General features: G+C 33.9%; 1 protein-coding gene across 2 annotated transcripts in view; it reads left to right on the top strand.

Moving 5' to 3' along the window:
• The first annotated feature begins 1649 nt into the window (after nt 1–1649).
• The window catches only part of LOC114335897 (cytochrome P450 306a1), a 517964-nt gene continuing 504122 nt past the window's right edge, over nt 1650–15491 (top strand). Inside the window, exon 1 of one of the 2 annotated variants that reach the window (XM_050649570.1) lies at nt 1650–1767. In XM_050649570.1, coding sequence (XP_050505527.1) covers nt 1765–1767 — 3 coding nt within the window. In that variant the 5' untranslated portion in view covers nt 1650–1764. The remainder of the gene's footprint in view (nt 1768–15491) is intronic. The other variant, XM_050649568.1, reaches the window with a different exon arrangement.

Raw genomic sequence — 15491 nt, 5'->3', positions numbered from 1 at the left:
TGTAGGTAGAGTAATATTTTTAGTATTATTTTATGTGCTATTAGATTGAAGCCTTTTTTAGTCTTTTGAAGTCTTAGTATTTTTTTAATATTGCAATACTTCATAATAACTTTAACTGAATGACATAACTATTCAAAAACTCAAATATGCTTGTAAAGTCTACTATGTGCCAACATAATAACATTCATAAAGGGTCTTGGGTCTGTAATGACAACTCCACACGGAACCAAATTAACATAAGTGTCGATGCTATACATGGAAGTCCCTAACGTTCTGGATGTGAGATATCTCAGTGAAGTAGATGGAGATACACCATTATCTAATGAGAGCGAAAATCACGATGAGGATATCACCACAGAGATTTAAAACACACTAATAACACTTATATGGAACGAAGACCAAATACCAACAAACTGGCACGAACATATAATAATCCATATCCTTTCTAATTGCAAAGACATGATAGAGGCAAGTAGGCTAACAGCTGTTGGAGAACATTTCATATTGTAATACCAATCCGGATTCAGAAAAATATAACGACCATAGATCAGATTTTTACTGTAAGGTAGCTGTTTGAAAAAGGATGGAAATTCAGCAGAACTATCCATAATCTCTTCATAGATTTCAGACAAGCATACGACAGGATTAAAAGAGATCAGATGTGGAATGCGATTCACTGAGCCCTTTCACATTTAATTTAATGCCGGACAAAATAATAGAAAACCTTCCCAGAACAGCTGGATTTAAGATGGGTAATACGTTCTTTAGAGTCGTTTGCTACGCTGACGATACTGTCGCGATGATATAGTTTTGAATATCCCTTTGATCGTAGTGAGAAACGTTCAACAGCTATTGCCATTATCTTTTGTAAATTACCCCCCTTTCCCCCCTCCCCCCGATTCAAAAACATATTCCGGTGTGCATCACTTAACGATTTGGCAGACAAAAAAGAAGTTGAAAATAAAAAAGTCAGCAAACTTTTAAACGCGTTTTTCTCAAAACTGCTTTTTTCAAAGGCAGTGGACATTGTAACTCAAAAACTACTTGACCGATCCACCTGAAATTTGGTACATATTTTCTTTAGACATTTGGTAAGGTAACGCTGTCGAGATATAATAAATATGTTGATTAATTCGTTGTTTTGACTTCTGAGTGATACCAAAAATGGTTAAAACTAAGAAACTCGACGGCGTCATCTCAAGAAACTCATAGCTAATAAAATCTTTCTGAATTTTTTGTTTAACATGATCCAATGACGAGTTCTGATGTCTTTGTCCATCGCAAAATTCATTAGTTTTTGAGGTGTCTTTAATAATTTGCCATCGTTGCCTTATTTTCTAATATTTTTCCTTGATTTTTTGAATTGTATGAATTGTACTCAATATGCTTATTTAATTTAAAAATAAAATAATTTTACCATACTTTAACTGTCTAACAGTCAAGACCGTCTTGCATTTTAGCTTATAAAACTTATACCGAATGGTTTTTGCTGCCACAGTAACGACATGCATCTTTAAAAAACCTTACTTGACGTTATTCGATACAACCGTTGATTGAGGTAACGATACAACTAAACACATTCTGCCATCGCGATTACGTTATTATCGTTCGTTAGTATTAGTATTCGTTAAAATTCGTTTATTCGTTATCGTTAGTCAAGTGCTAACATCCCATGAAGTGGCAGTGAAAATTATTTCTTCATAAACATTATTTTTAAATCGTTAAAAAACACGTTTAGATCAAAGTAATCAACTTGATAATTTTATGGTACGTAGATTATATTTCATGTTTCAGTAATATAATAAGCTTTTAGTAAAAACTATTGTGTAAATAGGCTTTATAAACAAAAATACCAAGAGAGTCTCAAGACAGTCTTGCCGGTTTACGTATAAAAAATATCCCCTTCAGTATGAAATTTTGTTATCTTTTTGTGCGTAGGAATAGGAACATGCTTATTTTCCTGTTGTTCTTTTATTTTTCTATTCTGTGATAGATGCATCGTCTAAATCGTAACCATAAAAACAAAATCAATTTGGAAGAATTGTCTGATGAACATTATTCGACTTTATTGATTCCGTTGACGATAGTTTTGTGGATCCCGACTATGTTGATGATAGTATTGAGCCTGAAAAGCCTTACAGCCTATCCGAGCTATCAGAGGCTAAATCACAAGTTATTGACGAATGCATTCAGGAAATGCATTAGAACCACTCCAAATCAACAAATAGCAAAAGTACCTCGGTATGACAGGAAGCAAAGGAAGCACATCGAAGTTGTTTGCCCACAAATCATACGTGAATATAATGCTCACATGGGTGGAGTCGGTTTGATGGATGGCCTTATGGTAAGGTGACCAACTGTACTCATTTACTGAGTTTTGTACTCTTTTTTCGCACACCGTACTCTTTTCAAATCCTGTACTCTGAAAGTACTCATTTGTATAATTTTATACTCATTGTGAACGGATAGAATGGATAGTGAACTTTACTTACTTACTTATTTACTTACTTATCCTCTTCGTTCCCACTGGAACATAGGGCATCTACTGTCATTCTCCATTTTTGCCGATGTTGTGCTTTTTCTCTAACTTCTTTCCAGGTTAGGCCGACGTTTTCTGCTTCTTTAATAATTGTTTTCTTCCATGTATTTATCGGCCTTCCCTGTTTCCGTTTTCCTGGAGGTTGGAATTCCAATGCTTGTTTTGTTATGTCTGTGTCTGGTTTCCGCAGAGTATGGCCCACCCATTTCCATCTTCTCTTTCTTATTTCTTTATGTATTGGTTCTTGCTTCGTTTTTTTCCATAAGTGAGTTTGTAATTCTGTTGGGCCAAAATATTCTTAGAATTTTTCGTAAGCATTTATTGATGAAGTGATTGAATCTTCCCAGTGTTGTGTTTTGTTATTCTCCAAGTTTGTGATCCGTATAATAGTACTGCCTTTACATTGCTATTGAAGATTTTTACTTTGGTGTCCAGTTTTATTTCATTAGATTTCCGTATATTATTTAACATATAATATGCTGTCTGTGCTTTGCTAATTCGTGTCTGGATATCCTCCTCTGCTCCTCCTGTCGTGTTCAGTATACTTCCTAGGTAATTAACTCTTTCCACTGATTTCAGCTCTTGGTTTTCTATGTGTATGCCCATTTCTCTCGGTGTGTTAATCTTCATTAATTGAGTTTTATTCATGTTTATCTCCATACCCACTTTTTTACCTTCTTTGGCTAATTTCTCACTTTTTTTCTGCATGCTCTGTCTCTTTGCTGAAAGTAGGCATACATCATCTGCGTATTCAAGATCTTCTCATTGTTCAAAGGTATTCCAGTGTATCCTAGTTTTACCGTTGCTGCTTTTTCTCATAAGCCAGTCCATGACAATAATGAACAGAGTAGGAGACAGTATACAACCCTGCTTTACACAGCTGTTAATGTCGATTGGTTCTGTTAAATTCCCGTCGTATAATACTTTTGCTGTGGTGTTTTCATAAAACAACTTCATCATTCTTAAGAATTTGTCCGGTATCCCATAACTCTCTACTATTTCCCACAATTTTTCTCTATGTAGGATATCGAACGCCTTTCTAAAGTCAATGAAGTTTAGATATAGTTTACTTTGCCATTTCACTGACTGCTCGATGATCATTCTGAGCGTACAGATCTGATCTATATATGACTTATTTGCTCGGAAGCCAGCTTGATTTGGTCTTAATTTTTGGTCTATTTTATTTTTCATTCTATTAAGCATGATACGGGTCATTATTTTGCTCGCAACACATAAGAGGGTTATAGGTCTCCAGTTCTCGCACTTTGAGGTGTCACCTTTTTTCGGGATAGTGATTATAATGCTTTCTGTCCATTCTTTGGGAATTTTCTCTTGGCTCCATATATTTTCAAAAAGTTTATACAGTAAATGTATCATTTTTTCAGTGCTTACTTTAAAAAACTCACCTACAATATCATCTGGACCTGCTGCCTTTCCCTTTTTGAGTTGTTTTATACTCTCTGTTATTTCCTCTCGGCTGAAGTTGGAGACATCAATATCTAACGATTCCGGGTTTTCTTCTTTCTCAATATTATCTAATGAATTCACATTGTGGTTAAACAAGTCAGTGAAATACTCCATCCATCGTCTTGCTATATCTTTTTCTGCTGTTAGTATTTGATTATCTTTATCTCTAATATGTGTGTTATGTGGTGTTCATTTCCTGGCGAGTTTCTTTGTGTTTTCATAAAGTTTCCTCATATCATTAGTTGTTGCAGCTTGTTCGGCTTCTGTTGCTAAATTATCGTAGTGTGTTCTTTTATTTTTTCTTGAACTCTTCTTAACTTCATTGTCTTTTTTCTTGTATTCCTCTTTTAGTTCGTTTTTTCTATATTCCTTTGTTGTTAATATTTTCTGTTTAATTTCTCTTCTTTGTACAATCTTGTCCCAAGTATCCTTTGAAATCCATGGTTTATTGTTCCTGAGTTTTTTGCCAAGGACGTACTCGGCTACTTTATTGATTCCGTTGAAATCGACGATAGCATTTATAGTAGTGACGATAGTTTTGTGGATCCCGACTATGTTGATGATAGTATTGAGCCTGAAAAGCCTTACAGCCTATCCGAGCTATCAGAGGCTAAATCACAAGTTATTGACGAATGCATTCAGGAAATGCATTAGAACCACTCCAAATCAACAAATAGCAAAAGTACCTCGGTATGACAGGAAGCAAAGGAAGCACATCGAAGTTGTTTGCCCACAAATCATACGTGAATATAATGCTCACATGGGTGGAGTCGGTTTGATGGATGGCCTTATGGTAAGGTGACCAATTGTACTCATTTACTGAGTTTTGTACTCTTTTTTCGCAAACCGTACTCTTTTCAAATCCTGTACTCTGAAAGTACTCATTTGTATAATTTTATACTCATTGTGAACGGATAGAATGGATAGTGAACTTTAGAGCATTAAATTGTTTCAAATGGACCCTTCTAAACAGTAAAATTGAATGGAAAGAATTTTCTTCATCAGTCGAGTTTGTAATGAAGGAAGTAAAAGATATTGTTATTAATGACCATTTTCTCTTTGAAGAAATTCAAAGAGTAAATTTATATTTAAATGAAGAAAAATTGAAGAAATGGAACAATGAGAAAATAGAACTTGAAAAAAGATGGGCAGAAATCTTTCGGCATTTTAGAGTAGAACATATCCCACATGAAAATTTAAAAGTTTTAATAGAAATTTGCTTATGTTGTCCAGACCCTAATTAATACTGCTGTTGAAAGGGTATTTTCACTAGGAAATAAATTATTGGAGCAATGAGAAGTCGCAACTTTCTGTAAAAACATTATCTGCCGTCTTAACAGTCAAATTTAATATGCAAAATAAAAGTTGTTCGGATGTGGCTACATTATTATAGGAACATCCTCATTTAGCAAAAAAATGCACTCATAAGAAAAATATGTTTTTAAAAGAAAATAAAGTTTTTATCCTTTTTTCTCCTTTTTTTTTGTTTCGCCTATGAAATACAGTAGACTCCCTCTATAACGAGAAATGAAATGGCGGCCTAATTACCTCGTTATAAGAGGATCTCGTTATATCAGACAACAGTAATATTGATTTGTTTTGATATCTCTTACGTAGTTTATTAGGGGTCGATGGTGAACAATGAGACTTCACCATCGTAAATTGTAAATTTCCTACAATAATTATTGTAGGACATTTACAATTTACGATATAATCAATATCGGTCGATACACAGGAAAAAGTTTATTGCAGGCGGCGAAGCATATTACAGCACTTGCCTCGATGATAACACATATGTTAGGAATTTTTATATACAGCCAGTTGGGGTGTTTATTTATAGCCATTACTGCCCTAAAAACAGGTAAAAAACATATTCTTCGGTTTCATTTTTCCTCGTTATAGAGGGTTATAGTTCAATAGGAATTTCATGGGACATCTAATGTACCTCGTTATAAGCGAAACCTCGTAATATACGTGTTCGTTATAGAGAGAGTCCACTGTACTTGCAAAGTGTACTCTTTTTGAACAAAAAATAGTTGGTCACCTTACTTATGGGCCAATATCACATTCGAGCTCATAGCAGAAATATTATGATTCGGATATTCTATCATTTTGTCGAAATGGCCGCCACAAACACATTCATACTATATAAACGTATACGTGCCGAAAAGGCAAATAATTCCAGTGACTGTTGTGAAGAGGAGAGGCCTCTATCTCTTCCACAATTCCGTGAAGAGATAACATCTGGCCTTGTTTCATTCAAGGAAAAACGAAATGTAGATCGACCATCATCAGCTCGAAATGGTGAACCTGGTTCTTCTAGTAAAACTAGTTCATCTGGTGTTGGAAAAAGAGCGGCTTATCAAGTTGCTGATGTACGTTTTGATGGTGAAAACCATTTTCCAGTTTGGGTTGATCGAAAGGGCAAGAAGAGGTGTAAGCTGTGTAAAAAACTGATACGCAGCTTGTTTGTTTCAACTGTGATCTCCATTTATGCGGCACAGTCGGTAAAAATTGTTTTTGGGATTACCACCATCAAAAATAACATGTTATATACTCATTTTTCTTAATAAATTTTGGATTATAATAAACATCTACCAAATTTATTTTTTACTCATAACCCGACAAGACCGTCTGTAGACGGTCTTCACTATTTCTCACCTAGCACTTATTCTAGACAATATTTTTAGCAGAAAATTTAAAAATAAGTTATTTTTGCCTATATTTACTTGAAAAAAAAATTTCCACTTCAACAGATAATTTTTACAATTTGGCCTGTTGAGGGTTAAAAAAAATCACAAAAATGTGCTTGAAATGTTGATTTCAAACCCTACGCCTCCCCCCTTATGGATTGCTATGATAAGATTTTGATAGGCAACCCATGCAAGTCATATTTGTCTATGTATAAAATTTAATAAAAAAAAATGTTTCATCCGGAAAGCAGATGGATGAAGGTCGACCTATATTCGGATCCCGTACTATAAAGGATTTTAATAAATTGTATTTAATTTTTGTTTATAACATCGCGAATATTGAATCCCGGACCTGTGCCATGCCTACATAACATCTGAAGTACCGCTGCCTCTTTTACGCCACGTTTATTTGGCAATCAGCTGATACGTTTTTTTCGTTTAAAAGTACGGCATCTGCATTGCCAAATCTCAGCTAGCGACCGAGGCCATTGAAACTTTTTTGTTATCAGTCTCATCCGGCAGTGATGCTAAAATTGGTTAAGAGATTCTTGTTTCGGAGTATGTATTTACTGTTTAAAAATTAGATCGAATTAACGAAAAATGTTGCAATTTCATACATAGGATGCCTTTATTCCTTTATGTAGACGAAGATTAGGAAAATTAATATATTGGTATAGTAACACCAAGACCACCATTTGTCCAACAGAGGGTATTGAGCACTAAAAACACCAGAATAAATAGATTTTTAAATGCAGCACCTAGAGACTCGAAACTTTTTGCATTATGTTCAGAATGACATCAGGAAAAAAGTCTACTATACAAAAATGGGCGGAAGTGCATAATTACATTTTAAAGTGCATCAAATGCACCCAAAAGTGCATCAAAAGCACCCAAAAGTGCATCAAATTCACCCAAAAGTGCATAAACATGTCAAAATAAGGATATTAAGGGCCAGATTTTGTTATTCAGAAGCTTTTGGAGTCACTGAACACGAATACCGAATCAAAACCTACCCCCGGAGCACCTGGTCAGGGTCACTGCTAAGGCACGTCATCTTCTGGAGTTTCGAGGATTGTCGGCAATAAATTGATGCAAACGGATATCTCGGGGGTTTTTTGGGGTTACTGAAAACGAATACGTCAACAGAACTGACCCCGGAACACCTGTCGGCACTAAATTGATGCAAACAGATTACTTGGAGGTTTTTGGAGTCGCTGAACATAATTACCGAATCAGAACCTACTTCCGGAGCACCTGGTGAACAGGATCACTGCTAAGGCACGTCATCTTCTGGAGTTTCGAGGATTGTCGGCATTAAATTGATGCAAATACATATGGCGGGTGGTTTTTGCGGTTGCTGAATACAACTACGCCAACAGAACTGACCCCGGAACACCTGTCGGCACTAAATTGATGCAAACAGATTACTTGGAGGTTTTTGGAGTCGCTGAACCTAAATACCGAATCAGAACCTACTCCCGGAGCACCTGGTGAACAGGATCACTGCTAAGGCACGTCATCGTCTGGAGTTTCGAGGATTGTCGGCAATAAATTGATGCAAACGGATATCTCGGGGATTTTTGGGGTTGCTGAAAACGAATATGCCATCAGGACGACAACCGGAACAACTACTAGTGTCTAGGGTCACGTCATCTTCTGGAGTTTCGAGTGATTTGGCACTAAATTGATGCAAACAGATGACACGAGGGTTTTTGGGGTTGCTGAACACAAATTCGCCATTAAAACCTACTCCCCGAGCACCCGGTGACCACGGTCACTGCCAAGGGACGTCATCTGGAGTTTCGAAGGTTTTTGGCACTGAATGCATGCAAATAGATTACTAGGAGGTTTTTGGGGTCGCTGAATACGAATACGCCATCAGAGCTGATCTCCGGACCACCTGGTACCAAAATCAATGCTAAAGTAAGTTATCTTCTATACTTTGGAGGGTCTTTGGGCACAATGTGCACCGGGTGTCGGCTCTCATGGCATATTCTTGTTCAACAACCCCAAAAACTCGCGAGTAATCTGTTTACATCAATTTAGTGTCGAAACTCCAGAAGACGTGCCTTAGCAGTGAACCTTGGTCAGTTCTGATGGCGTGTTGGTCTTCAGCTACCGAAGTTACTACCGAGTATCAAAATCTTGCCTTAATGCACTAATTTTGCTATGAATTTCCACCCATTTTTCTATAGTATACTTTTTTCTTGACATCATCCTGAACATAATGCAAAAAGTTTCTAGGTGCTGTATTTGAAAATCGATATATTTTGTGCTAAATGCCCTGGTCTAATTAATATTCAGCTCGGCGAGGTGCTATTGTTCGAGCTATGAAACTTCATAAACAAGGGATCTACCTGTTTTTTTTTCGAATGATCCCTGGTTTTGGTTTATGTAATTTCATACCTTAAACTTTACACAATTGAACAATCATGGGGAAGAAGAACTGTTTAAACTATACAGTGCGTCCATAAAGTAACGCATAAATCCATTATTTCGTAAACCGGCGACTATAAGGAAAAATCCCGAAACAGGTCTACTTTTATTTTTAAATTACGCTTTCTTGGCGTATACAGGGTGATTGATTAGTAGGGTAAAGCTCAATAGCTCGGCTACAGTAATAGATAGCAATAAAAGTTAATAACAAAAATTTTAGCCACCTTTGAGCTTCACATTACAAAATTAGTTAGAATGTTACAGGGTGTTCGATAACACAGTGGCAGACCAAACTTATGTTTTTTTAAATGGAACAACTTATATTTTATTTTAAATTCGAAATCCTGTTAACTTCTCCATCACAAAAATATAAAGGTTTGTTATGTTATACAGGGTATTTACAAAGTTATAACCAATTTTATATGAAAATCGTAACAAGTTCAACTCCCTGTATAAATGAAAATAAGCAAAACAACAACGGTTTATTAATGCCATATTTTTTAACGTATTGTCAAAATTTTCAAGAATGGTCGATATTGCTAATTTTCTTTATATCAAATACAGGGTGAGTCAAAACGCAAGTACATTATTTTCTCAGTAATTTTAAACGGAACACCCTGTATTTTATATCACTATTGAAAAGTACCATTACCGTTCTTTCATTTTTAGATAACATTCCCTATGTATAAATTTATTAGTTTTCGAGATATTTTCATTTTTCAATGGACCAGTAGCGTGGCCACCCAAATCACCAGAATTTAATAAACTGGACTGATTTTTTTGGGGTTACGTTAATAATGAAGTTTATAAAATACCTCCAACAACAAGGGATGAGATGAAAAATAGAATACAAAGTGTATTTCGATGTGTTAATTTACAAATGCTCCGTAGGGTAAGTAGCTCATTCAATGATCGTTTTTAGGCGTACATAAATGTGTTAGGAGATAATTTTGAACACCTTATGTAATTAAATATTAAAAATATTTTATTAAAAGTAGCTTCTAATTTTTTCAAACATGTTTTTTTTGCAAAATGTATTACTGATAAATTATGTTTCGTTCTTTATTTGTTACATTGTTATGTTTACATAAAAAAGTAGTGTTTAATTGTCTTCACAAAATATTGTATTTTGTGTTTGTGTGTTTTTTTTGTAAAATTTATTACTAATTTTCTTTGTTTATTTGTTGCATTTACATAAAAAGATAGTTTTTAATTGTTTCAAAAATGTTGCATGTAGTGGTTGTGTTTTTGTTTGTAAAATGTATTACTAATAAATTATTTTTATTTCTTTATTTGCTACAGTGTTACATTGATTACCGGATTGATAATCGGTAATCTTCAATTGTCAATTCAGTCATGGGTTACTTAAAATTTAGATAAATTTAAACACCTAAAATAATTTGCTCTGAAAAATGAAAATATCTCGAAAGCTAATAAATTTGGGCATAGGGAATGTTACATCAAAATTAAAGTACGTTAATGTTACTTTTCAATAATGATATAAAATACAGGATGTTCCATTTAACATTACTGAGAAAATAATGTACTTGCGTTTTGACTCACCCTGTATTTGATATAAAAAAAATAGGAATATCAATAATTCTTAAAAATTTTGACAATAAATAAAAAAATATGGCATTCATAAACCATTGCTGTTGTGCTTATTTTTATTTATACAGGGAGTTGAACTTGTTACGATTTTCATACAAAATTGGTTATAACTTTGTAAATACCCTGTATAACATTACAAACCTTTATATTTTTGTGATGGAGAAGTTAACAGGATTTCGAATATAAAATAAAACATAGGGTGTTCCATTTAAAAAAAAACATAAGTTAGGTCTGCCACTGTGTTATCGAACACCCTGTAACATTCTAACTAATTTTGTAATGTGGAGCTCAAAGGTGGATAAAATTTTTGTGATTAACTTTTATTGCTATCTATTACTATAGCGGAGCTATTGAGCTTTACCCTACTAATCAATCACCCTGTATATCATACTATGTACTAACGTCACCCATCTGGCCGTGATGACATAATCGATAATTTTTTAAAATTAGAATATGGGTCATGTGATAGCTCAATCGAAAGAGTATTCAATTCTCTATTCACTGATTCTTTTAATTAATTGAGACAAAAAGAAGAGTAGGTATATGTAATTTATTTAATTCAAAATACATTTTACTGTTGTCAGAAAACCAGGAAAAAATGTTTATTTGACAAAATAATTATTGTTTTTCGCTTAAATTCAATGTTTAGGATGCCACCCAGCTGCCTCTTAGTAGTTTAAACATTTCGTTTAAGCGAAAATCAATGTTTATTTTTTAAATAAATATTTTCTCTGTTTTTTGACAGCAGTAAAATGTATTAAGAATTAAATAACTTACAGTAGGAAAAGTGAAAGAATACCCATGAACGAACATATAAAACACGCTGTATTTTCCTGTCACCGTGTCAAACAAAAGATTGGCCAGCGCAAGTACATGTAATAATTATTGTTACATGTACTTGCACTGGACAATTTTCTTTGTGACACGGTGACAGGAAAATATAGCGTGTTTCATATGTTCGTTCATGTGTATTCTTTCATTTTTCCTACTGTACACACATTCATCTTTTTGTATCAACTAATTTAATTAAAAAAAAATTTGGACACCTTGTATAAATAATTAATTTATACTAATGAATAGAGACTTAAATACCCTTTCAAATAAGCCATCACATGACACCTACTCCTATTTAAAAAAATCTTTGATTACGTAATCACGCCCAGATGGATGAGGTCACTGGTATGATATACATGCCAAAGAATCATTATTTAAAAATAAAAATCGACCTGTTTCGGGATTTTTCCTTAAAGTCGCCGGTTTACGAAATAATGAATTTATGCGTTACTTTATGGACACACTGTAGAAAGATTACAATGACAAGTTTATCTGTTAAAGTTCATAGAAGTTCATGGTTCTTCTAGGTAATTACTACAAGAAGAACTGGAAATAGGCTTTAAGAATCCCAACACGGATTTGGGAAAGGAAGAAGTACCCTAAATCTCTATTGAGAAAAGGACAAGAGGTCCGTTTGTATTTCATTGACCTAAAAAGACTTTCAACAGAGTAAGAAGAGGCTATATTTGGAATTATTTAAAGAAAAGAGGAAAGAAAAAATACTTTTTGATTGCTTCTGTTATTTTCCAAGTCTCACACATTATTTTTTTGTAGATTCGTAAATTTGAATTCAAGTAGTTATGAGCAAACTGGACTACATTTTAAATAACTATTAAGATAATGCTGTTTTTAACAATTAAGAGTTATTAGGTTTGTTCTATCATCAGTTTCAAACGGTTTGAAACCATCAGCGAATAATCGACCAGCGCGAGTAGAGGGGATAGCACTCGTGACTGGTGTAGTATGTTCTCTCACTGACCAACTGTTTGCTGACGGTTTCTGACTAGTTTGACTGTTTGCTAGAACAAACCTAATGTTATAAAGGTAAAATAATTCAAATCGAACGTGTAGCGTGTAACTTTTTTTTTCTATTCACGAGTTAGAAGAGTGTTAACTAATCGTGTTAAGCTGGGATCCAACACAACGTGGCGTGGCACGCCTTGAAAAATAGAAAATATGTAATAAACAAAGATAAAAACTAAAGACGGGAATCAACGCAACATGAAATAGCGTTATTTCCCTCAGAGTTTGTGATTTATGGCTGATCGAACCCTTTATTTACGGCCGGCCTGGATCGGCGCGAAATGTTCCATCGTTTGTCGGTAAATGAGCACGCTTCAAAGAAAGTCAGAAGCTGAAACAGACCCTTCCGCCTAGCGAGTAATACGGTCAGTGCCGTGGTAATTTTGTAATCTAACGACGTTGTGTTGGAATTGTTATCATTGTATGAACTGACCAACATACTAAAATTTCTACCGCCAACACTGGTGGTGTACCCTCGATACTTGAATCGGCAAGCATGGTCTGTCCGATTTTATAAAAAGTAAATATTTATTAATTTCACAGTAATGTGCAATACCAACCGTGCTCTCTTTCCTTTTCGCTATTATATATTTTTTATTTCTCTTTGCCAACGTAATCTGGTGAAGAGTGGAAGAGTGCGACGCCACACTCAATCTCATCCCGGCTTTAGCATTGCAACTAAAACGAGCCTTAATAAAATATAATTTTTATTTACATAAAAATGTGGAAATTCATAATTCATAGTTCGTAAACCTATTGTAGGGTTTAGCTTGTTCTATAGTCCAGGAACCGAAGCTTTTCACCTCGCAATTTTTACAGAATGGATCGATTTGTTTAAAAATTTGAGAATAAGTAGTGGATAGTCCAAGAATCAAAATCTATATAATGCCGAAAGGCGCTTTTACCATGGGGGTGTTTGCCACCCCATCTCGGGGATGGTAACTTTTCATTATATTTTGACTGCAAAAGTTGATAAAAACATTTATTCTAAGCAATAAACGTTCTATACTTTTTTTTTGATAAAATTAATAGTTTTCGATTTATTTGCTATCGAAAATGGTAGTTTTATATCTAAAAAATCAATGTTTTTCGATGGTATACTCATTTACGATTCACTCAATTTTTGCCGTAGAAAAAAGTTCATGGAAATCAAATAACCTACAATCATATTGAAACATTTTTTTGTATCTCTGGTGCTAATCTTTCTATTCTGAAGAGAATTTTTGGCATTTTTTACCAAATTACAAAAATTCGTTATTCGCTTTTAAATTCAAGTTTTTTAAAAACTGATCATTCTAAGCCAGTTAAACTTCTAGAATCTATTAATAATACATAAATAAAGAAGAATGCATAAGGCCAATGACTAAAAACACCGCTAACTTACATTATTATGCTTCCAATTGGATTTCTCTTTTTTTTTTCAAAATAATATATTGATTTTTTAACCGTAACTTTTTTATTTTTTATCTTCTGACTATGTGAAAGAGTTGGTATAGTCGGTTCGCTAAATTCAGACACAACTGGCTAGTGATTTTAGTAAGCAATTTTGCCAATTTCATAAAATTGGCAAAAAATAATTACCAAAAATAGTCAATAATTACCAAATAGTCAATAATTACTAAATAGTTAGTAATTTTGACAATTTTGGCAAAATTAGCCAAAAACAAAAAAATTACCTACTAAAAACACTAGTCAGTTGTGTGTGAGTTTAGCGAACCGACTATAAAGGTGGTTTTTGCATGTTATTACAAGTTTTAATTGTCAATAGCTCACTCAATTTTTGCCGTAGAAAAATTTTTTTCAAACCAAGTTCAAGAGGAGGAGCGGAGCGACGACTCCAATTATTGTCTGAGATCGGTTACCCTTAACGTTCGACATGCTTATAACGTTTTTTGCACGATTGATACCATTATAAATTATAAAGTTAAACATTTTCGTTATATTGACTAGTTTCATTCATTTTATCAAGATAGATACTTTGGTTGTTAGGTAGTAACTAGGGTGCATAACAACAATGGAGAATTGAGTTTTTATTTAGTTGTCAATAATTTTAAGTACAATTTTGATTATTATAAATTAAAATATGAGCGAAAGTGAATTCGAAGAAATTGAACGGGCTTGGGAAGAAGGGTGTTCCGCAATTATTCCCGAAAAATCCAAAAAATATTGTGCAATACTAGTAATACTACTAATGCATGCGATTCTGCAGGAGTTTCTGTTAGAAGTGAAAGCACAGGCCAAACAAGTGGGATTTCATTAAATATTTAACAAATTGTACCATAAGTTTCAATATTAATAAATAATTCGTTAGTTTTCTTTATTCTTTCAAAAAATAATTTTAAATTAAGAGATTTTTTAACTCGACGGTAAGTGAATTACTTACCGTCAAGTTGGAGTACTTACCGTCGAGTTGGATTACTTACCGTCGAGTTGCTAGTAAATGTCACCTACTGACGTAAAATCGGTCACGGTAAACAGTCAAAAATGATCAATCGTGCAAAAAATATTTTTTCGTATCTCTGATGCTAATCTTTCTATTATGAAGAAAAAGGCATTTTTTTCCCAAACTACAAAAACTCGTTATTCGCTTTTAAATCCATTTTTTTAACTAATCATTCTAGGTCGATGAAACTTCTAGAAACTATTAATAATACATAAATAAAGAAGACCAAATCAGGTCAATGACTAATATTAATTAGGATGGTGAATAGGGGGTTGTTTCCGGTCATTTTTTGCCGAAAAATATAGGGACTGACATTCTTTTTATTATAAGGCACTTAATTTTTGAGCTAGAGACGTTTTTTTATTTCTGAAGATAGATATTTTTAGATACTTTAAATTAGTTTAAACAAGTTATCCTCGAAAAATGTATAGTTTTCCCGTCTTTT

Source organism: Diabrotica virgifera, chromosome 4 (assembly GCF_917563875.1).
Source record: "Diabrotica virgifera virgifera chromosome 4, PGI_DIABVI_V3a".
NCBI lineage: Eukaryota > Metazoa > Arthropoda > Insecta > Coleoptera > Chrysomelidae > Diabrotica > Diabrotica virgifera.
This window is presented reverse-complemented; position numbering and strand designations above follow the sequence as displayed.